This window comes from Heterodontus francisci, chromosome 48, assembly GCF_036365525.1.
Source record: "Heterodontus francisci isolate sHetFra1 chromosome 48, sHetFra1.hap1, whole genome shotgun sequence".
Classification (NCBI taxonomy): domain Eukaryota; kingdom Metazoa; phylum Chordata; class Chondrichthyes; order Heterodontiformes; family Heterodontidae; genus Heterodontus; species Heterodontus francisci.
In genome coordinates this window covers 11,175,395-11,199,052 of record NC_090418.1, presented here as the reverse complement: position 1 = coordinate 11,199,052, position 23,658 = coordinate 11,175,395, and the positions used below count along the sequence as shown (strand labels likewise).

Here is a 23,658-nt window from a genome sequence, read left to right as displayed (position 1 = left end):
AGCTCCAGCGACCCGGGTTCAATTCCGGGTACTGCCTGTGTGGAGTTTGCAAGTTCTCCCTGTGTCTGCGTGGGTTTCCTCCCGCATGCCAAAGACTTGCAGGCTGATAGGTTAATTGGCCATTATAAATTGCCCCTAGTATAGGTAGGTGGTAGGGAAATATAGGGACAGGTGGGGATGTGGTAGGAATATGGAATTAATGCAGTATTAGTATAAATGGGTGGTTGATGGTCAGTACAGACTCAGTGGGCCTAAGGGCCTGTTTCAGTGCTGTATCTCTAAAAAAAATAAGACCCAGCCACCCAGTAATTACACCCTACCACCTGTGGTGGCATCTGTAGCACCTTCTTTGCTGGGCCTGTAATTTATAGCATTAAAGACTTGCATTTCTAGAGTACCGACCATGCTATCAAACATCCCAAAACCCTTCAGAGCCACTGAAGCACTTTTGAAATATGGTCACGTTTGTGATGTCGGCAACACAGCAGCCAATTTGCACACAGCAAGCTCCTACAAATCGCAATGTGACAATGACAAGAATCTGATGCGTGAGGGATAAAGAGTGACTCAGGGAGAACGCCCCATTATTCTTCCAATAGTGGCCACAGGATCTTTTCTACCTCTGTGAGAAGGCAAGGCTTCAGCTTGATGGCTTATCCAAAAGGTGGCATTTCCTGCCCTGGAGTGTCAGCCTGCATTGTGTTCAAGCGGGGCTCAAATCCACTACGATCTGATCCAGTGACAGAACAGTCCAATCTACTCAGCCATGGCTAACAAGTTTAGACAGGCATTTCCATTTTAAGTGGCAGCAAGTGCGTACCATCTACAAGATGCACTCAGCAAGGCTTCTTTGACAGCATCTCCCAAACCCACGACCACTAGCATATAGAACAAGGGCAGCAGATGCATGGGAACACCACCACCTGCAAGTTCCCCTCCAAGTCCCACACCATCCTGACTTGGAACTATATCGCCGTTCCTTCGCTGTGTCGAAATCCTGTAACTCCCTTCCTAACAGCACTAAGGGTGTACCTACCTCACATGGACTGCAGCGGTTCAGGAAGGCAGCTCACCACCACCTTCTCAAGGGCAATTAGGGATGGGCAATAAATGCTGGCCTGGCCAGCGATTCCCACATCCCACAAATGAATGAAAAAAGTGCTGCAGCATCTCCCACTGGAAAACTATAACATGACACACTTGCAAATATACAGCTCAGAAACAGGCCATTCGGCCCAGTTTATGCCAGCATTTATGCTCCACTCCAGCCTTCTCTATCTTCCACTCTCTTCTCCCTCATGTGCTCATCTAACTTCCCCTTAAATGCAGCTGTACTATTTGCCTTGACCACTTCGTGGTAGGTAGAAAATTCCACATTCTCACCACTGTCTAAAGATTCTCCTGAATTCCATTTGATTTCTTAGTAACTATCAACTCAATGGCCTCTTGTTTTGCTCTTTCCCACAAAGGAGATATTCTGCATTTACCTCGATCAGAACCTTTCGTAATGTTAAAAACCTGTATTTGGTCAACCCTCAAGCTTCTCTTGAAAGAAGAAATTCTGGCTCACAGTGGATCGTTCCATTTTAATGCGGACATTGCAATTTGAGAGTCCGTTCAGACACAAAATTGAGGACGTTCACCCATAGAAAAAGTGCATAAACTTGAGGGGCGGTATCTCTGCTGGATACAAAGATTAAAATGCTTACGTGCAGAAATGAAGCAGCATCGATAAGTAACTCTTTGTAAGTTAACTTTATTTTGAACTGGTTTGCATTTAGTTATTCAGAGTAATGTTAGAACTTCTCCACATTCCTAGACACCCCCACCCCCACATCAACTGCTGGAATTAGGTGCTGCGAGTGACAAAGCGATAGTTTACAACAGTGAAAAGGTAGCCGCCACGGCCCGTCAGTCAGCGTGGTCTGAACCAGCCACAACCTACGGGAAAAACTAGGCAACCACACAGGCACCTGAATGCTTTGCAGCCGTCGTCACACACACACACACACACAAAAATGAAACTATTCATTCACCCGCAAAGTTGACACACAAAACAAATCATTCACACAAAGCAACTCACGTGCAAACACACTGCAAAATTCCAAGGCATAACAAAACTTGTGTTTATTTTTTTCTTTTTTTTTTTAAAACGCAGTGGAATCCAGCTGTGTATGTACACAAAGGTACTCAGTTCCTTAATGGTTCGCAATTTTTTTCCCCCTCGAATATAAAATGGGGATTCTCATCAGGGGCAAAACAGAACCTTTTTTTTTGGAGAAAGCAACACAATTAAGACACAGTTCTTAGCACCATGTCTGGTGGCTCAGTTTCCCTTTCACAAAGACAATTCTGTTCTGAGGGATTGCCAAGGTGGGGGTGGGAGAGAGAAAGAGGTGGAGCGAGGGAGCAGGCAAAGCTTTTCCCTCCATCCAAACAGAGAGAGCGGGGAGAGGGACAAGACCCAGCACCCACCTCAGAACTCGTGTCGGCCAATTTTAACCCAGAGCTTAGATTCTCAAACTTCTTACGAGTGGGTCAGGGGGTGGTTGTTCAAAGGCAGGTCCCCCTTCCCCTCACTGCCCGAAAACAGCATTCGATGATCTTTCAGTATGGGGTAGGCAGGCAAAAGGAGACACGTAAAAGTTACCCTTCAAAAGTGGTACAATAACTCAGTGCTAGAATGCCGAGTGTGTGAGAGAGAGAGAGAGAGAGAGAGAGAGAAGCACGTTTCAACTGTGCTTAAACAAAAAGTGGCATTGCCCTTTTTAAGTCAATTTTTCTTGCTCAGTTTAAAATTTTAAACTCCTCCCACCTCAATTAAGAAAATCCAGTCCCACGCCTCAAAACTCCCCCCTATTCCCACCCTGCCCCCCCCCCCCCCCCACCCCACAGCTGGCTGATGGCTTAAACAGGCAGAGGCGAGGAAGAAAGCCACAGCACAGGAGCAACAGACTTTATTTCAGCTGCACTTCTGGCCATTGCAATTTAAACCCAAGAAGCCCACAGGCGTGCAGCAGCAGCAAAGTTAGGTGAAATGTCGACCATCTCTAGGGTCCCACAGCCCTTCCTGCAAAAAAAAGATACGCAACCAAACTAAAAAGTGAGACAATTTGGACGTTCCTTGTACAACCAACGAAAAGGGTAACTTCAACTCCTGTGCCGACATGTACACAGAGTACAGAATGAAGGAGACAAAGCTTAGAACAGGAAGCAATAAAAAGCAAAGCCTCCCTTCACCTTGACAGCGTCTTCAAGTACGATGGTGGGGACTGGTTGGCAAACTCGGTGGGGGGGGGGGGGGGGGGGGAAAAGAGGGAGGGGGTCAGGGAGAAAGAGGAAGGAGTGCATCACTCGAGTCATCGCCCTGCTCGGAGAGGGAACACCAATCGATCTCGCAGAGTCTCCCGGTAGCAGTGGCGAAAGGGTAAGGTCCAAAATAAAACTCTTTTTTTTTTATAGTCGTCGGGTTGGGGGGTTTTTTTTTGGGCCGGGGTTTCTCAAATAAAGTTAGTGTTCGCTTGCAATTTTTTTTGTTTTTTTTTGGTTTTTGATTAAATTATACTTTGTCGTTTTCTCGTTGAAATAAAAAGTCTCTCAATCCCAAAGCGCACTTTTAGCTCACAGGCCTGGGCGTTTGCTTTTTAAACCAGAAGCTGTATCCTGTAAAGAGAAAGAGAGAACGATCGATCAGTGTTAAACACGGAAATCAGGAACAAATCAAGGTCACATGTGTTGCTGGCGGGTAGTTTTATATTTGGGGGGAAAGAGACCAGAGGGGTGATTGTGCAGGAAGAAAAGGACTTGCATTCCTAAAGTGCCTTTCAGAACCACAGGATTCCGCAAAGTGCCACACATCCAATAAAATAATTTTTGAAGTCACTGTTGTAATGCAGGAAACGAGGCAGCCAATTCACAATGCAAGCTCCCACAAGCAGTAATATGAAAATAAACAGGTTTTTAAAAAATTAAATGATTGAGGGATAAACATCAGCTCCAGGTCAAACAGGAAGAACTTCCCCACTCTCCTTCAGAATAGCAGCTGCGGGATCTTTTATGTTCACTTGAGAGGGGGAAAGACACGTTTAAAAACACAACGAGGATTTGGAGTGACGCCCGCCCCACCCCAAACGTCTCCTGGTTTATTTTGAAATTCAGCAGGTCAGGACCTGGTTCGAATGTGATGACCTTCCTGGGCAAATAGCCCAATACCACACTGATGGTGATGAGACAAGAACATTCAACGAGGTGGCGGACCAGAATCCACAGCTGGAGTGTGAGCAGCAAACGCCTGGAAGAGGCAGGAGTAGCAGGAGCTGCAGTCTGCTGGGTTACTGACTGATGCCGAGTGAGGCTCCCACCCCAGGTACTGACCTATGTCGCGGTTACTTGCTCATCACCTTGGCGGCAATAGCAGATTCTTCATTCATGGCGCTGAGGACAGTGATCTGAGAGAAAACAACATCGAGAGAGGCGGCGGTTAAACACAACAGACAGAGCCCGTTGAATAATGCACAATGTTGTCTTATATCTGATGCGGCATGTAAATGATTCAGAAACAATCAGGTGGCTGTTGCACTCGCAGTGTCCAAAGTTTAACATTCAGCACTAGGGTCCCCCTCAACTGCTGCTGGTCAGGAGTTAACCTTTTGCAGGACTGGGCGGACACACACACACAGCGAGAGACACTTGCATGCGCACGGCCAGAGAGACTATTTAAGATGCACACATTCTGCCCTAATTTAATATGGTATATTGTCTACAATCAAACTGTTTAGTTTCTCTACTACGCAGGCCACGAACTGGCAGATTAATGGACAAGTTTGTATCGGCAGCTTCAATTGTGCGTGATGGTGATTCGGGGGACAAACTCTGGCCCAGAACACTGGAGAACTCCCCTGTTCTTCCAGAAACGGGCATGGGATCTTTCACACCCACCCCAGGGGGGCCTCGGATCATCCGAAAGACCTCCGACAGTGTAATAGTGCGACTGTCAGCCTGGATTTCACGCTCGAGTCATTGGAGCGGGGCTCGAACCCACGACCTTAGAGATGAGTGTGCTACCCATCGAGCCATGGGTGACTCCTTTGGGGAAAATGTGACAATAGGAACTATGGTTTTGTAGACAGTGAATTACACCACTCTCCGAGTGAAGAAATTTCTCATCTCAGTCCTGAAAGTCCCACAGTCCTTAGACTGTGACCCCTGGTTCTGGACTCCCCCCACCATCGGGAACATCCTTCCTGCATCTATCCTGTCAAGTCCTGTTAGAATTTTATAGGTTTCTATGAGATCCCCCCTCATTCTTCTGAACTCCAGCGAAAATAATCCTAACCGACTTAATCTCTCCTCATACGTCAGTCCCGCCATCCCAGGAATCAGTCTGGTAAACCTTCGCTGCACCATTTGCCTTTTCTACCGCCTGTTGCACCGGCATGCTTACCTTCAGCGACTGGTGTACGAGAACACCCAGGTCTCGCTGCAGAGCCGTTCAGATAAGCTGCCTTCCTGTTTTTGCTACCAAAGTGGATAACCACACATTTATCCACATTATACTGCATCTGCCATGCATTTGCCCACTCACTCAACTTGTCCAAATCACCCTGAAGCCTCTCTGCATTCTCCTCACAACTCACCCTCCCACCCAGTTTTATGTCATCTGCAAATTTGGAGATATTACATTTAGTTCCCTCATCTAAATCATTTATTTATTTATTGATACAGCACTGAAACAGGCCCTTCGGCCCACCGAGTCTGTGCCGACCATCAACCACCCATTTTATACTAATCCTACATTAATCCCATATTCCCTACCACAATTCTCCTACCACCTACCTACACTAGGGGCAATTTACAATGGCCAATTTACCCATCAACTGCAAGCCTTTGGCCGTGGGAGGAAAGCGGAGCACCCGGCGAAAACCCACGCGGTCACAGGGAGAACTTGCAAACCCCCCACAGGCAGTACCCAGAATCGAACCCAGGTCGCTGGAGCTGTGAGGCTGCGGTGCTAACCACTGCGCCGCCCTTATATATTGTGAATAGCCGGGGTCCTAGCACCGATCCCTGCGGTACCCCACGAGTCACTGCCTGCCATTCGGAAAAAGACCCGTTTCTTCCTACTGTTTCCTGTCTGCCAACCAATTTTCTATCCATTGCAATACACTACCCCCAATCCCATGCGCTTTAATTTTACACGCTAATCTCTTAAACCACATCCACTGGCTCCCCCTCATCAACTCTACTACATCCTCGAAGAATTCTAGTAGAATTCCCTTTCATAAATCCATGCTGACTCTGTCCAATTCTACCGCTGTTCTCCAAGTGCTCTGCTATAAAATCTTTGATAATGGACGCCAGAATTTTCCCATCGACGTCAGGCTGACTGGTCTATAATTCCCTGCTTTCTCTCTACCTCCCATTTTAAATAGTGGGGTTACATTAGCTACCCTCCAATCTGTAGGAACTGTTCCAGAGTCTATAGAATCTTGAAAGATGACCACCAATGCATCCACTATTTCTAGGGCCACTTCCTTAAGTACTCTGGGATGTAGATTATCAGGCCCTGGGGATTTATTGGCCTTCAATCCCATCAATTTCCCCAACACCATTTCTCTACTAATACTGATTTCCTTCAGTTCCTCCCTCTCACTAAACATCGTGTTCCCCAACAACTCAAACCTCCTTTCTTCAGGGCACTAGATTTGCTTGGCAACAGCCTGGGAGGCTGCCACTTCTCTCCAGCACCTCAGGCATTCACACCGCGTGACGCAGGCTATTTAACTGTGGAAGGCGGCAACCGCCAACCCTGACTATTCTTCATACCGCACAGGAGGCTATTCAGCCCATCATGCCTGTGTCAACGCTTCGAAATCCAATTGCCCAACTAGCCTCCCACCGCGCTGAAAATATTTCCTTTTCAAGTATCTATCCAATTCCCTCTGGAAAGGGATGATCAAATTTGCTTCTGTACCAGGCAGTGCATTCCAACTCACATCCCCAAAGAGCAGGAACCACAGTTTACTGGCTCTTCCCTCACCTGGGTGTACCAGGATGAAGTTGAGCTGCTCCCCAGGGCTGCCCATTGAAAGCAGGACAGGCTGCAAATTGATCCCTGCCAGCAGCACCATTGCAAATCACCCCTTGGTACCTGTTCAGTGCTGGGAATTAATTGACATTTTACGACTGTGTGCCCTCCCCTATGAAATGGATATGTAACTGATATTAAAGACAGGGCTGGAAGACAGACTGACAAGTAATACTCACCACAGTCTCCTCTCCGGCATTGTAACGTTGCTCAATGTCCTTCCCCAGTTCAGAATCAGGAAGCTTCAGGTCATCGCGCACCTCCCCGCTATCGCCCAGGAGAGAGAGGTAGCCATCCAGAATCCCAATCAGCTGCAGCAAAGCAACGCGGAGGAACAGCATGTCAGCATGACAGGTCAGACCCATTCCCTGCCCACAAGCAGGCGTGCACAAATGTATCTCACACACACACACACTTCTTTCTTCTCCCAAAAGCTACAACTCATGCTTAGCAACATAGAAACAGCAGAGTTCCATTCAACCCCAAGAGCTTGTACTGCCAGCCAATCAGACTGCTGACATGTGCCTCAGCTCCAGGAAGCAATGCATCCAGAATGCCCTCTATTGCTGCCAATAACCAACCTGGGTAGCCTTCTGGGGAGGGGCAGGGGGAAAAAGGGTTTTTGTCCCTCAGATAATCCATGCACCCCACTAGGATAGGTAGCCTGGGCTGATATCAGACCCAATCGGGTGACCTATAATACCCCTCGAGTGGGGGGGGGTAGAGCTCATTTTTTCTTGCCCCACATTTCTGAAATATAAACCCCACAGGAAACGACAGACACTTCAACACAGGGATGACAAGTCCACTGAGCAATCACAGCTCAGACTAAGTGAATGCGGCCTCACTGCCATATTTCACCCTGTATAACACAGAGGACTGCAGCAAACCAAAGCTCCCAAGTAATCCCACAGGTGAATTAAACACTCCATGAGCACTCAGCGGAACTGCTGCTGAAAGTATTTCAGGCAGAAATGTGACCAGCCTCTCAGATCCTCCAGGGTTAACGTTCAGTCCAGACATGTCCCATTAACACTGCCCACCCACTCCCCACCATCACCCACCACCCCCCACGCTCAATGCCCCCCAGACTCCAAGGTACCTACCTGGTAGTCAGATCTTCTGATATTGGGCACATCCATGTTATGGGTGGAAGGGCAGATGTCCTCATATTTTTTGCCGGTAAATAGATCGATGCCCACCAGGTGAACCTAGCACCAACACAGCAGATATGGTGAGGAATCTAGCACAAGTGTGAGCAAAACATTGTAAGCTGGACACAGGGCAGCATCCATTACGAACATGGACAAACAGAAATATGTAATGGAGAAGCCAAGGGGTGTGCACCGATGCAATATTTTTAATGCACAATGTCCACGTCTGCTTCTTTAGCACTGAACTTAAATTCAGAGCTGGCAGACAGTCTCACTGACTGAAAGGGTCGAGTAGCACAAGCCCTTGAAGCACTCAGACAGCACCCGAGGGCCACCTGAGAAGAGGGGGGGGGAGCAAGGCACTTAACTGCAGGGAAAGACGTTGAACTGCCGTTTTAAAATAAGAGGCAACTGCAAAAGATGTAATCAGTAGAATGCCGAAAGGACGTGTCTGGCTGGAGAGGAAGCGAGGGACTAGGAAGAGTGTTCCAGTCATGGGTAAAGGTGGCTGAGGGCTTTGCCACTGAAGAGAGGGAGATATAAGAAGTCAGAGTGGGAAGAGCAGAGGATATGAGTCAAGACTGGGGTTGATCACAGACGTAGAGATGGTAGAGCTTTATAAAGACAAGGACTTCAATGGGGCTGGGAGAGAACAGGCATCGATAAAGGCTGGCAGGGACACGGGTGATGGTGAAGAGCAACTTAATGCCAGTTGTGGGAGTAAAATTGAAGAGGCTGCAATAGCATGATGGGCTGAATGGTCTCCTCCTGTGCTGCATAACAGGATGAGTGTGGTTAGGAGCAGCTGAATAGGAAGTTGGGTGGGGGGGTGGTAGCAGGGTGGAGCTCAGGAGACTGCAGAACCACAGCCTGGTTGGACAAACGCAGCTCGAGAGTCTGAGTGACAGAAGAGCAGTCAGTATTGGTGATGGTTTGGTTAGAGGGCTAATGATCGGAGTCCAACAAGACAGCAATAACACGTACAACCCAAGCACAAGACGGAGGAACAGAACAGAACCAGGCAGGGGCAAGGATATTGGTGGGTGGGGGATATTTCGTACAGAGGAAGGAGTGGGCAACAGCGGGCGTAGCTAAAGCCAGATGGCAGACAGGCACAGCAGGAGTCACAGAGAAGACAGCAGCAGCAAAGCTGGGCCAGAGGCACGTGTGTGAACGCAATCCCCGTCACCAATATCCATCAGGACAAGCTACAGATTTGCTACAACGGCGGGGTGAGGGGTTTCAATCCTGCGGAGAGGCTACAGAAACTGCGACTGTCTACCTCACGGCCAGGGAGAACTTTTGATGTGTTGAAAATTATGAAAGATTCGGGTAAAAGTAAATAAGTGTAAACGGTTTCCAGTGACAGGTGGGTCAGTAACTAGAGAACACAAATTTAAGATAACTGGAAAAAGAACCAGAGGGAGAGGAGGAGAATCTAACACAGCGAGTTGTTGTGATCTGGAACGCGCTGCCTGAAAGGGCGGCGGAAGCAGATTCAATAGAAAATTTCAAAAGGGGGAATTGGAGAAGTACTTGAAGGGGGAAAATTTGCAGGGCCATAGGGAAAGAGCAGGGGGGTGCCACTAATTGGATAGCTCTTTCAAAGGAAGAGTCAGTACAGGCATGATAGGCCGAATGGCCTCCTTCTGTGCTGGCCCAGAGAGGAGACTCAGAGTTTACACATAACTCCAGAGGGTGGAGTTTATAGACACAGCCCGTCTATAATCGCGATGGGTAGAGCCTCATTCTGCGGTCAAATGGAGGACGGGAGAAAGCGTAGACATTACGCTGTTACACTATGTGATTGGCTACACAAGGCACGTTGTTGGGCAATGCCAGCTCGGTTGGTTGTATATGCCTGGGAAGTCAGAATGCCCAGAACTGGGAAATGGTTATTCCCCAACGTCTTGCAGTTGTACACCATCTTGAGAGTAGAGGAACCCAAGGAACTTCACAAGAGGGAGAAACACTAAGCGTTTAACACGGAATTCAAGAGGTGGCCCGAAGCTTTAATCGCAGAGACGAGGCACAAAGCAGCAGAGTGAAACGCGCCCGCTAAGCCGCGTACAACGGCACAGCAGCCTGGAAAGTACTGCCAAGGCCTTCCTCCGATTTAAAGGGAATGTTCATTGAAAAAAAAAACCTAGCCGCACTCAGCATCAAAATTTTAAAAAGACTGGTAGCGGGGAGTGATTTAGGGAGGCGTTCTGAAAGGGAGAGTAACACAACAACCTGCAGTTTATACAAGACATTTAATGTAGTAACGCATCACGAGCACTTCAGTGAAATGTTAACAAAATCTGACACCGAGACACACGGAGATTTGGGGACAGGTGACTAAAGCTTGGTCAGAGGGGTAGGTTTTAAGAAGCATTGATAAAGAAAATGAGGTGGTTAGTTTTAGGGAGGAAATTTCAGAGCTTATAGCCCATACAGCAAAGGCACAGTCACCAATGTTGGAGCGATTTAAGTCAGGGATGCTCAAGAGGCCAGAATTGAAGCACAGGAATCTTGGAGGTGTTGGAGGTGACAGAGATAGGAAGTGAGTGAGGCCGTGGAGAGACTTGAAAGCAAGGAGGAAGGATTTTAACATTTAAAGCATTGCCGGACCACGAGCCAATACAGATTGGTGAGCACGGGAGTTAGGGGAGGTAACAGGTCAACAGGACTTGGTGCGGGTTAGGACAATTTCAGGATGAGTCCAAGTTTACAGAGGGAGGCCAGCAGCCTGAGGAAAAGCAGCCACAGCACCGTTTCCCCACCCTTACCTTGGCGTGGCCATGCTTGCCAGTCTTGGAAGTCGACATGTCCACGATCTTGCACGGGCGCCCTTTCAGCACCACAAAGCCGTTTTTGCGCAGAGCAGAACATTGCATGGGGTAGGTGGTGGAAGCCCCAGAGTGGCCGGTCTCAAAATCCAGTTCGGTAGGGTCTGCCATCTTTGAACTTGGGTCGTGCAGTGCTGCAAGACAAGAGGCAAAGCCAATGAGCTCCTCACAACCTTTGACCAAACACTCTTCTCCCCTCCCCCATTACCCTGCCAATGTAGGACAAATCAGTAATGTCCAGTACAAACAGACCAACCTGCCCACTTTGACAGGAGGAATACCGTCTTGAGGTTAGTCATGCGCCAACAATAAGTGCTGCACCAACGGCCTAACCATTCCTCGACTCCAAAAACAAGCACGCGTTTCACATGTCTCCCATTCTGATGGGCCTCCCAAATGGAGGGCCAAGGTCAAATGAAGCCCATCCCAAACACAAGAGGCCCAAGTTTCAGCAGGAGACCCAGGAAGATACAAGCTTCCCGTCCTCTCATCACACCCTTCTATCCATCTCAATCTGCCTCACAACTACTTGCATCGTGTTTCAACAGGCTCCCTGGAAACTTATTCCACTAGCCCATGACTCAGGGGAAGTTCCCACCTCTTAACACTCACTTTAAATCTAGAAACTTACAGCCTCTGCTACTTGAAGTGGTTTTGATCATAAACAAGTGCCCCAGATGAATCATCAATTCCTTTCAGAATTCTGATCAAATCAAGCCAGCTCAGTTAACACATTGCATTTATAAAGCGCCTTTAACGTAGTAAAACGCCCCAAGGTGCTACCCAGGAGGGTTATCAGGCAGAAGTTGGCACCAAGACACAAGGACAAGTGGCCAAAAGCTTGGTCACTGAGCCTTCAAACAGCATGTTCAAGGAGGAGAGGCAGAGAGAATTTCAGAGCTCCGAGCCGTGGCAGCTCAAAGTCCTATTTTCCAAACAAGCCAGATATTAACTGTTAAACTCCCAACACCTAAATCACCTTCATCGCCCCCTCTCTCCTTCAAAGATCTCCATCAACCCCCCACTCCCCCACCACTCTGACTGTGCCTTCAGTTCCTATCTATTTTCTCCTCACCATTAAGCCCTGGGGGTCTCCCTTCACAAAGTGCATTACAGAAAGGCAAGTCAATTGACAAGGTTCTTTTCAAACAGCCTTTAAACTTCTCTATATAGTTCAGCCCTTTCCCCTGGGAATCCTGGCTCCTTTGTATCCTCTTTGCAGTGCCCTTGTGCTTCAGTAACCAAAATTAAACACTGTAAAACCTCAGCACATTTAACTACTGCACAAGTTACACCAATCTCCCAGAACCATATCTCAGTTGTGGCTCAGTTGGTAGCACACTCTCCCAAGTTAGCAGGTTGTGGATTCAAGCCCCATTTCAGAGACTAGAGACCCAGATCCAGGCCAACATTTCAAAGCAGTCCTGAAGGAGCACTGCACTGTCGACGTGCTGTCTTTCAAATGAGATGTTAAACCCAGGTTCCACTGCCATCTCAGGTGGACGTAAAAGATCCCATGGCCACTACTGGGAACAGCAGCAGTTTTCTCTGGTGTCTGGCCCCAGGACATCTAACGAATGTAACTGAGGCATTTAATAATCAGAAAGAGAAACCATTTCCTCTGGTAGGAGAGTCCAGAACTTTAAAATTAGAGCCAGGCCGTTCAGGGGTGATGTCAGGAACCCCTCCTCACATAAAGGAGAGTGGGAATCTGGAATTGATCGAAACATAGAAAATAGGAGTAGGCCATTCGGCCCTTCAAGCCTGTTCCGCCATTCATTATGATCCTGGCTGATCATCCAACTCCGTAACCTGTTCCCGCTTCTCTCCACCCCCCAATACCCTTTGATCCCTTTCGCCTCAAGAGCTATATCTAACTCCTTCTTGAAAACATACAATGTTTTGGCCTCAACTGCTTTCTGTGGTAGCGAATTCCACAGCCTCACCACTCTCTGGGTGAAGAAATTTTCCTCATCTCAGTCCTGAAAGGTTTACTCCGTATCCTTAGACTATTCTGGTTCTGGACTCCCCAACCATCGGGAACATCCTTCCTGCATCTACTCTGTCAAGTCCTGTTAGAATTTGAGGTTTCTTTGAGATTTCCCCTCACTCTTCTGAACTCCAGCAAATATAATCCCAACCGACTCAATCTCTCCTCATACGCCAGTCCCACCATCCCAGGAATCAGTCTGGCAAACCTTTGCTGCACTCCCTCCATAGCAAGAACATCCCTTCCTCAGATAAGGAGACCAAAACTGCACACAATATTCCAGGTGTGGCCTCACCAAGGCCCTGTATAATTGCAGCAAGACATCCCTTCTCCTGTACTCGAATCCTCCCGCTATGAAGGCCAACATACCATTTGCCCTTTTTACCGCCTGCATGCTTACCTTCAGCGACTGGTGTACGAGAACACCCAGGTCTCGTTGCATATTCCCCCTCAGTTTATAGCCACTCAGATAATAATCTGCCTTCCTGTTTTTGCTACCAAAGTGGATAACCTCACATTTATCCACACTATACTGCATCTGCCATGCATTAGCCCACTCACTCAACTTGTCCAAATCACCCTGAAGCCTCTCTGCATTCTCCTCACAACTCACCCTCCCACCCAGTTTTGTGTCATCTGCAAATTTGGAGATATTACATTTAGTTCCCTCATCTAAATCATTAATGCTGGGGTCCTAGCACCGATCCCTGCGGTACCCCACTAATCACTGCCTGCAATTCGGAAAAAGACCCGTTTATTCCTACTCGGTTTCCTGTGCCAACGAATTTTCTATCCATCGCAATACATTACCCACCAATCCCATGCGCTTCAATTTTACACGCTAACCTCTTATGTGGGACTTTGTAAAAAGCCTTCTGAAAGTCCAAATAAACCACATCCACTGGCTCCCACTCATTAACTCCACCACTTACATCCTTGAAGAATTCTAGTAATTTGTCAAGCATGATTTTCCTTTCGTAAATCCATGTTGACTCTGTCCGATTCTACCACTGTTCAACTGCTCTGCTATAAAATCTTTGATGATGGACTCCAGAATTTTCCCCACTACCGACGTCAGGCTGACTGCTCCATAATTCCGTTTTCTCTCTACCTCCCTTTTTAAATAGTGGGGTTACATTAGCTACCCTCCAATCTGTAGGAATTGTTCCAGAGTCTATAGAATCTTGAAAGATGACCACCAATGCATCCACTATTTCTAGGGTCACTTCCTTAAGTAGTTTGGGATGTAGATTATCAGGCCCTGGGGATTTATCGGCCTTCAATCCCTCTGGGAGCCAACTGGAATTTTCAAGTGATGTTGGGAATTTTGTTATATTAAGGAACATGTAATCAGGGCAGGGAAATGGAGTCACGATACAGATCAGCCAGAAGCTAACTGAATAGTGGAACAGGCTCCAGGGACTGAATGGACTACTCCTGCTCCTACACATCCCCCTCTCTCCCCCCCCCCCTGCAATCACTAAAATGGATAATCCAGTCAGTCTGTGGGAGCTTGCTGTGCAGATTGGCTGCCAAGCTTCCCACATTACAGCAGGGACTACACTTCAATTAGATCCCGAAACTGTGAAAGGTGATGCAGGAATGCAAGTTTCTAATCTTTCTTTTCAAACAGACAGTGAAACTAGCTATCATCCCATCAGCGGGTACGTGGAGACCAGAAGGAACTGTGGATAGCGTGCGATATGGGTATGGGGCCAGCCTGCCAACCAAGTTAGAGGGGACCAGAACTGTACTCCAGCATCCTCAGGAAGAGGGGAGGGGAAAACCAGCAGATCTCCAGTGGTATTGCTCAGCAAAGTAGGACTGACCACCAACACCCCCCCCTCCCCCCGCACACATTCACGTAGAACATACACTTAGAAGCATCGAACTTACTTCCTGCCACAATTTCCCCCATCATTTTTTTATTATAAACTGTGCCACCTGACGAATAAAGGGGATCATTTCTGAGAATCCAAATCGCACAGTTTAATGACTGAAATCTGCCAGCAGGCCCACCTTAGAGCATCAACTAGATACTCCAGATGGAACTGAAGGACCCCTTGAATTGGAAAGGCTTTGGCTTTGAGCCTCCACTCCATGACTTGAACACTTCATCCAGGTACTGCTTTGCAGATGGCACTTTGAATTAGCTGCTCAGGCAACAGTTAAGGGTCCCACAGCCTGACAAGTAGAACAGGGACAAAAACAAGAAATGCTGGAATCACTCAGCAGGTCTGGCAGCATCTGTGGAAAGAGAAGCAGAGTTAACGTTTCGGGTCAGTGACCCTTCTTCGGAACTCACTGACCCGAAACGTTAACTCTGCTTCTCTTTCCACAGATGCTGCCAGACCTGCTGAGTGATTCCAGCATTTCTTGTTTTTGTTTCAGATTTCCAGCATCCACAGTATTTTGCTTTTATTTAAGTAGAACAGGGAGTTTGTCCCCGGTTCCCTGTCCAACTATCAGGTCCCAACGAGCCACAGCAAAGAGAGAGAGAGACACACACACACACACAGATGAACTCGGCATGGCTTTGTATTGCTGTCTGTGGGATCTCACTGTGGAAGCGTCTACATAAATTCTTCCAGAAATGCTTCAAAGCATTTGAACACTAATACAGCTTTATACATAGAATTACAATCGAATTCACAACACACGAAAAAGACCATTCTAACCAACCACTTTATACATGTTTATGCCCCACACGAGCCTCCTCCCACTCCTCTTTATCTCACTCCATCAGCATATCATTCTATTCCTTTCTCCCTTATCTCCTTACCTAGCCTCCCCTTAAATGCATATAAGCTGCTAACCTCAACCACTCCCTGTGGGAGCGAGTTCCACATTCTCACCACTCTCTGGGGAAAGAAGTTTCTCCTGAATCCCCTACTGGATTTGTTAATGACCGTCTTATTTTTATGGCCCCCATTTCTGCTCTCGCCCACAAGTGGAAACATCTCTACGTATACACTATCAAATCTTGTCATTATGTTAAAGATCTGTATCAGGGGGTCACCTCCAACCTTCTCATTTCTAGAAAAAAAACCCTAGACTGTTCACTCTTTCCTGAAGGTTAGCCTCGCAGTTCTCTCATCATGCCTGTGAATCTTTTCTTGCACTTTCATCGGTGCTTCTAATCCTCCCTTTTTGCATTTATACAAATGCAGCTCTTCCACTTCATCACCACACAATGCAGTAACCCTACTTCAAACTTATTCAAGAGACAGAGGGTTAACCGAAGCAGCATTTGCCTCTAGAATTTTGGTAGTGTACAGACAAGTGTTTGAAATTCACGCAAGGAACACCCTGTACAACTACAGCTTCTGAATTTAAACCTGTCATTGAAAGACAGAATTCATTTCTGAAGCGCTTTTCACAACCAATTTGACATCTGAAGTTTAGTCACTTGTCAGTCAAATCGCACACAGCAAGATCCCACAATAGCAATGCGATAATTGGCCCCACGACACCAGGGAGAACGCCACTCATCCCCCCCATCCCCCTTCCAACAGCGGACATTGGATCTTTTACACCCACCTGAGGGTTGGACAGGGCTTTGGATTGACGGAACCTGACAGTGCAGTACTCCCTCTGCACTGGGAGCGTCAGCCTGGACTGCGGGCTCAAGCTTCTGGGGTGGGACTTGACCCCAGGACCTACCGACTCAGAAGGCAAGCATGCCACCCACTGAACACATTTTAAGCTAAAAGGGCGACGTACCAGCGGGTACAGGCCTGTCACGGAGGGTAGAAGCAATGAGGGCGTGAATCAGCACTCCAGATACAATGCACGCAAATCCCACAGAGCCAGATTTAATGTGTCACAAGACATAATCTGATGTCAGAAACACCACAAAAGCTGCTGGACTAGTGTAAACCACCACCACACAAAATTCATTCACTGGTGCCCTACAGGGTAGGGGACATCCCATGCTTAATGCGGCCGTTACTCAACTCTAAAGCATTTCAGTGAGTTACTGCATTACAAATTTGAAGTGCAACTTGGGATGCTCAGTAAATGCAGGCTTGCCAGTAACAAGCACATGCCAGTAACTATTATATAGAAAAAAACAAACAAAACCACACAAGTGCAATATGCCACTGGGCAAGGTGCATGTTTGCATCATCGCAAATCAACGGGAATACAGTGCTTACCCAGTCACACAATTGCTGCTGCCTGGACACAATGCAGCTTGAACTGTGAACACCAAGAGGCACTCCCTGCATTCAGCTGAATTAGATCACATGCACCATTCCCTTTACCTAGTCTGCCCAATACATGCACCACAGAACGTTCTTGAAGCATTACGGCCACAAGGAGCAACATTCCAGCTATTTCCACTCCTTCGTTGTCTGAGCACCCAAAATGTCCCCAAACCATCTCTCACTGACCTCCCACCCCTGCACACTGCCTCACCACCTTCCAAACATGTCTGGATACACCATCCCTACATACCCAGCACCTGAATTTACCACCTCAAACAGCCCTTCCCCTCTCTCCCCACCCCCACAGAGACAGACTTCCTATCCACTCCCCCAACCCACTCTCTTCCCAACCACCCGCTCTCCCTGGACGGGATCCCTACCTCCAACACCCCGCCCCCCCCACATCCCACCCAACAAGATGGATTCCCTATTCCTCCTCCCCTTTCCTATACTTCAAGGATAGCCAATCCCTTCACCTAAAAACACACTGATTAACTCCCAGGATAAACACCCTGAACCCCCTCACCGCAACCAAGACAAACTCCCTCAGCCTGACTCCCGCAGGATAAACCTCCCCCCCCCCCCACACTCGTACCCCACCTCTCCACCCTCGAGATAAACCCCCTCACCCGGGTATAAACTCAACCCCCTTCCCGGGTTGAATTCCCACACACCCCACAGACTGCGATAAACCCCCTCATCCACCCCCTTACCCTCTCTTCATACTGGAGATTAAACCCCCCTCTCCCAGGAAAATCTCCCTCACACTCCTCACCAGAATAAACTTCCTCACCCTTAATCACCCTTCAGGAGAATCTCCCTCACATCCCCTCCCCAGAGATAAACCCTTTCACCCCAACCTCCAGCATAGTCAAGAAAATCTTACTCCCCTATTTCTTCAACCCACCCCACCCCGCGGCCAAGGAATAACTCCCTCACCCTCTCCCCTCCTCCCCCGGGAAAAAGCTCCCTCACCCTCTCCCCCGGGAATAAACCCCCTCACACACTCGCAATCCCCTCCGCCCCCGGGAATAAACTCCCTCAACCTTTCCCCTCCTCCCCCGGGAATGAACTCCCTCACCCTCTCCCCTCCTCCCCTGGGAATGAACTCCCTCAACCTCTCCCCTGGGAATAAACCCCCTCACACACTCGCAATCCCCTCCGCCCCCGGGAATAAACTCCCTCAACCTTTCCCCTCCTCCCCCGGGAATAAACTCCCTCACTCTCCTCTCCCCCATCCCCAAGAAACCCCCTCACTATCTCCCCATCCCCAGTAATAAACCCCCTCACTCTCCTCCCCCCCCCAGTAATAAGCTCCCTCACTCTCCCCCCTCCCCAGTAATAAGCTCCCTCACTCTCCCCCCTCCCCAGTAATAAGCTCCCTCACTCTCCCCCCTCCCCAGTAATAAGCTCCCTCACTCTCCCCCCTCCCCAGTAATAAGCTCCCTCCCTAGTAATAAAAACTCCCTCACTCTCCTTTCCCCCCCCCCCCGTAATAAGCTCCCTCACTCTGTCCCCCCCCCCCCCCCCCCAAGAATAAACTCCCTCACCCTCTCCTCGTCCCCCAGGAATAAAATCCCTCACTCTCATTACCCCCATCCCCCAGGAATAAACTCCATCACTCTCTCTCCCCTCCTCCCCCAGGAATAATCGCCCTCACTCTCCTCTCCCCCATCCCCAGTAATAAACTCCCTCACTCTACTCTCCCTTATCCCCATGTAATAAACTCCCACTCTCCTCCATGTAATAAACTCCCTCACTCTCTCTCCCATCCCCCAGTAATAAACTCCCTCACTCTCTCTCCCATCCCCCAGTAATAAACTCCCTCACTCTCTCTCCCATCCCCCAGTAATAAACTCCCTCACTCTCTCTCCCATCCCCCAGTAATAAACTCCCTCACTCTCTCTCCCATCCCCCAGTAATAAACTCCCTCACTCTCTCTCCCATCCCCCAGTAATAAACTCCCTCACTCTCTCTCCCATCCCCCAGTAATAAACTCCCTCACTCTCTCTCCCATCCCCCAGTAATAAACTCCCTCACTCTCTCTCCCATCCCCCAGTAATAAACTCCCTCACTCTCTCTCCCATCCCCCAGTAATAAACTCCCTCACTCTCTCTCCCATCCCCCAGTAATAAACTCCCTCACTCTCTCTCCCATCCCCCAGTAATAAACTCCCTCACTCTCTCTCCCATCCCCCAGTAATAAACTCCCTCACTCTCTCTCCCATCCCCAGTAATAAACTCCCTCACTCTCTCTCCCATCCCCAGTAATAAGCTCCCTCACTCTCTCTCCCATCCCCAGTAATAAGCTCCCTCACTCTCTCTCCCATCCCCAATAATAAACTCCCTCACTCTCTCTCCCATCCCCAGTAATAAGCTCCCTCACTCTCTCTCCCATCCCCAGTAATAAGCTCCCTCACTCTCTCTCCCCTCATCCCCAGGAATAAACTCACTCTCTCCCCTCATCCCCAGTAATAAACTCCCTCACACTCTCTCTCCCATCCCCAGTAATAAACTCCCTCACACTCTCTCTCCCATCCCCAGTAATAAACTCCCTCACACTCTCTCTCCCATCCCCAGTAATAAACTCCCTCACACTCTCTCTCCCATCCCCAGTAATAAACTCCCTCACACTCTCTCTCCCATCCCCAGTAATAAACTCCCTCACACTCTCTCTCCCATCCCCAGTAATAAACTCCCTCACACTCTCTCTCCCATCCCCAGTAATAAACTCCCTCTCTCTCTCTCTCCCATCCCCAGTAATAAACTCCCTCACACTCTCTCTCCCATCCCCAGTAATAAACTCCCTCACACTCTCTCTCCCATCCCCAGTAATAAACTCCCTCACTCTCTCTCCCATCCCCAGTAATAAGCTCCCTCACTCTCTCTCCCATCCCCAGTAATAAGCTCCCTCACTCTCTCTCCCCTCATCCCCAGGAATAAACTCACTCTCTCCCCTCATCCCCAATAATAAACTCCCTCACTCTCTCTCCCATCCCCAGTAATAAGCTCCCTCACTCTCTCTCCCCTCATCCCCAGGAATAAACTCACTCTCTCCCCTCATCCCCAATAATAAACTCCCTCACTCTCTCTCCCATCCCCAGTAATAAACTCCCTCACTCTCTCTCCCCTCATCCCCAGGAATAAACTCACTCTCTCCCCTCATCCCCAATGAATAAACTCCCGCACTCTCTCTCTCTCCCATCCCCAGTAATAAACTCCCTCACTCTCTCTCCCATCCCCAGTAATAAACTCCCTCACTCTCTCTCTCTCTCCCCCATCCCCAGTAATAAACTCCCTCACTCTCTCTCCCATCCCCAGTAATAAACTCCCTCACTCTCTCTCTCCCATCCCCAGTAATAAACTCCCTCACTCTCTCTCCCCTCATCCCCAACGAATAAAATCCCTCACTCTCCTCCCCTAGTAATAAACTCCCTCACTCTCTCTCCCATCCCCAATGAATAAAATCCCTCACTCTCTCTCCCATCCCCAGTAATAAACTCCCTCACTCTCTCCCATCCCCAGTAATAAACTCCCTCACTCTCTCTCTCCCATCTCCAGTAATAAACGCCCTCACTCTCCTCCCCTAGTAATAAACTCCCTCACTCTCCTCCCCTAGTAATAAACTCCCTCACTCTCTCTCCCCTCATCCCCAATGAATAAACTCCCTCACTCTCTCCCATCCCCAGTAATAAACTCCCTCACTCTCTCCCATCCCCAGTAATAAACTCCCTCACTCTCTCCCATCCCCAGTAATAAACTCCCTCACTCTCTCCCATCCCCAGTAATAAACTCCCTCACTCTCTCTCTCCCATCCCCAGTAATAAACTCCCTCACTCTCTCCCCCCATCCCCAGTAATAAACTCCCTCACTCTCTCTCCCCTCATCCCCAACGAATAAAATCCCTCACTCTCCTCCCCTAGTAATAAACTCCCTCACTCTCTCTCCCATCCCCAATGAATAAAATCCCTCACTCTCTCTCCCATCCCCAGTAATAAACTCCCTCACTCTCTCTCCCATCCCCAGTAATAAACTCCCTCACTCTCTCTCTCCCATCTCCAGTAATAAACGCCCTCACTCTCCTCCCCTAGTAATAAACTCCCTCACTCTCCTCCCCTAGTAATAAACTCCCTCACACTCTCTCCCCTCATCCCCAATGAATAAACTCCCTCACTCTCTCTCCCCTCATCCCCAATGAATAAACTCCCTCACTCTCTCCCATCCCCAGTAATAAACTCCCTCACTCTCTCCCATCCCCAGTAATAAACTCCCTCACTCTCTCCCATCCCCAGTAATAAACTCCCTCACTCTCTCCCATCCCCAGTAATAAACTCCCTCACTCTCTCCCATCCCCAGTAATAAACTCCCTCACTCTCTCCCATCCCCAGTAATAAACTCCCTCACTCTCCTCCCCTAGTAATAAACTCCCTCACTCTCTCTCCCCTCATCCCCAATGAATAAACTCCCTCACTCTCTCTCCCCTCATCCCCAATGAATAAACTCCCTCACTCTCTCTCCCCTCATCCCCAATGAATAAACTCCCTCACTCTCTCTCCCCTCATCCCCAATGAATAAACTCCCTCACTCTCTCCCATCCCCAGTAATAAACTCCCTCACTCTCTCCCATCCCCAGTAATAAACTCCCTCACTCTCTCCCATCCCCAGTAATAAACTCCCTCACTCTCCTCCCCTAGTAATAAACTCCCTCACTCTCTCTCCCCTCATCCCCAATGAATAAACTCCCTCACTCTCTCTCCCCTCATCCCCAATGAATAAACTCCCTCACTCTCTCTCCCCTCATCCCCAATGAATAAACTCCCTCACTCTCTCTCCCCTCATCCCCAATGAATAAACTCCCTCACTCTCTCTCCCCTCATCCCCAATGAATAAACTCCCTCACTCTCTCTCCCCTCATCCCCAATGAATAAACTCCCTCACTCTCTCTCCCCTCATCCCCAATGAATAAACTCCCTCACTCTCTCCCATCCCCAGTAATAAACTCCCTCACTCTCTCCCATCCCCAGTAATAAACTCCCTCACTCTCTCCCATCCCCAGTAATAAACTCCCTCACTCTCTCCCATCCCCAGTAATAAACTCCCTCACTCTCTCCCATCCCCAGTAATAAACTCCCTCACTCTCTCCCATCCCCAGTAATAAACTCCCTCACTCTCTCCCATCCCCAGTAATAAACTCCCTCACTCTCTTCCATCCCCAGTAATAAACTCCCTCACTCTCTCCCATCCCCAGTAATAAACTCCCTCACTCTCTCCCATCCCCAGTAATAAACTCCCTCACTCTCCCCCATCCCCAGTAATAAACTCCCTCACTCTCCTCCATCCCCAGTAATAAACTCCCTCACTCTCCTCCATCCCCAGTAATAAACTCCCTCACTCTCCTCCATCCCCAGTAATAAACTCCCTCACTCTCCTCCATCCCCAGTAATAAACTCCCTCACTCTCCTCCATCCCCAGTAATAAACTCCCTCACTCTCCTCCATCCCCAGTAATAAACTCCCTCACTCTCCTCCATCCCCAGTAATAAACTCCCTCACTCTCCTCCTCCCCCAGTAATAAACTCCCTCACTCTCCTCCCCCAGTAATAAACTCCCTCACTCTCCTCCCCCAGTAATAAACTCCCTCACTCTCCTCCCCCAGTAATAAACTCCCTCACTCTCCTCCCCCAGTAATAAACTCCCTCACTCTCCTCCCCCAGTAATAAACTCCCTCACTCTCCTCCCCCAGTAATAAACTCCCTCACTCTCCTCCCCCAGTAATAAACTCCCTCACTCTCCCTCACTCTCTCTCACTCTCTCTCCCATCCCCAATGAATAAACTCCCTCCCTCCCTCCCTCACTCACTCTCCCTCCCATTACCCTCCCCCAGCCAAGGGTGAGGTTCTCACTGCTTCCCCTCCCGCTTCACCCTCACTCCCTGTAACCTTGTTCCCACCCCCGGGGCCTTGGGCCCACATTTCCCCCCGCGCACACAGACACACACCCAGCTCCCAATGGCGGCCGCGGCCTTCTCTGCCTCAGAGCTAACTCCAGCCCCGGGAGCAGGGTGGGGATCCTCCAGGAACAAAAAGCCAGGCCCCGCTCCCTCTCCGCGGCTGCCTCGCCACCCAGGGGCAGCTGAAGGAGGCAGGCAGCGGCCTCCCCTCCCCGGGGCCGAGGCCAATTTCTTCTCCCCCCACCCCCCTCGCCACATGGACGCCACTCACCGTCCGAGAGCCTGGCAGAAAAGGGCGTGCGGCGCATGCGCCCGTCCCGCTGATAACCCGCCGCTGCGCCTGCGCCCTGGCCGGGCCCGCCCCCAGCTCTTTCCCAGGGCGCACGCGCGGCAGCCGGCGCCCCGCCACGGCGCACGCGTCCGCCGCCGGCCGGGGGGAG

At 49.2% G+C, this 23,658-nt stretch overlaps 1 protein-coding gene across 2 annotated transcripts; it reads right to left on the bottom strand.

The window, feature by feature from the left end:
• Positions 1-1,740: 1,740 nt before the first annotated feature.
• LOC137357391 (eukaryotic translation initiation factor 5A-1-like) lies at positions 1,741-23,579 on the bottom strand. Of its 2 annotated transcripts, none has more exons than XM_068023717.1 (6): positions 23,490-23,579; positions 11,013-11,206; positions 8,194-8,298; positions 7,267-7,398; positions 4,375-4,448; positions 1,741-3,663 (listed from the first exon to the last, which is right to left on the bottom strand). In XM_068023717.1, the coding sequence occupies exons 1-5, from the start codon at positions 23,524-23,526 to the stop codon at positions 4,386-4,388; spliced, it is 531 nt and encodes a 176-aa protein (XP_067879818.1). In that variant the 5' UTR covers positions 23,527-23,579; the 3' UTR covers positions 1,741-3,663; positions 4,375-4,385. The 2 variants fall into 2 exon arrangements, with proteins under 2 accessions (XP_067879818.1, XP_067879817.1); XM_068023716.1 differs by lacking the exon at positions 23,490-23,579 and adding an exon at positions 11,704-11,779.
• Positions 23,580-23,658: the final 79 nt, after the last annotated feature.

What these genes read in the sequence shown, in the direction of transcription:
- LOC137357391 (XM_068023716.1), bottom strand. Translation starts at nt 11,758, where the DNA reads ATGATTCATCTGGGGCACTTGTTTATGATCAAAACCACTTCAAGTAGC. An exon ending in CACTTCAAGTAGCAGAGGCT is followed by an intron (nt 11,207 to 11,703) that starts GTAAGTTTCTAG and finishes CTTGTCTTGCAG; the next exon opens with CACTGCACGACCCAAGTTCA. An exon ending in ATGCCGGAGAGGAGACTGTG is followed by an intron (nt 4,449 to 7,266) that starts GTGAGTATTACT and finishes GTTTTCTCTCAG; the next exon opens with ATCACTGTCCTCAGCGCCAT.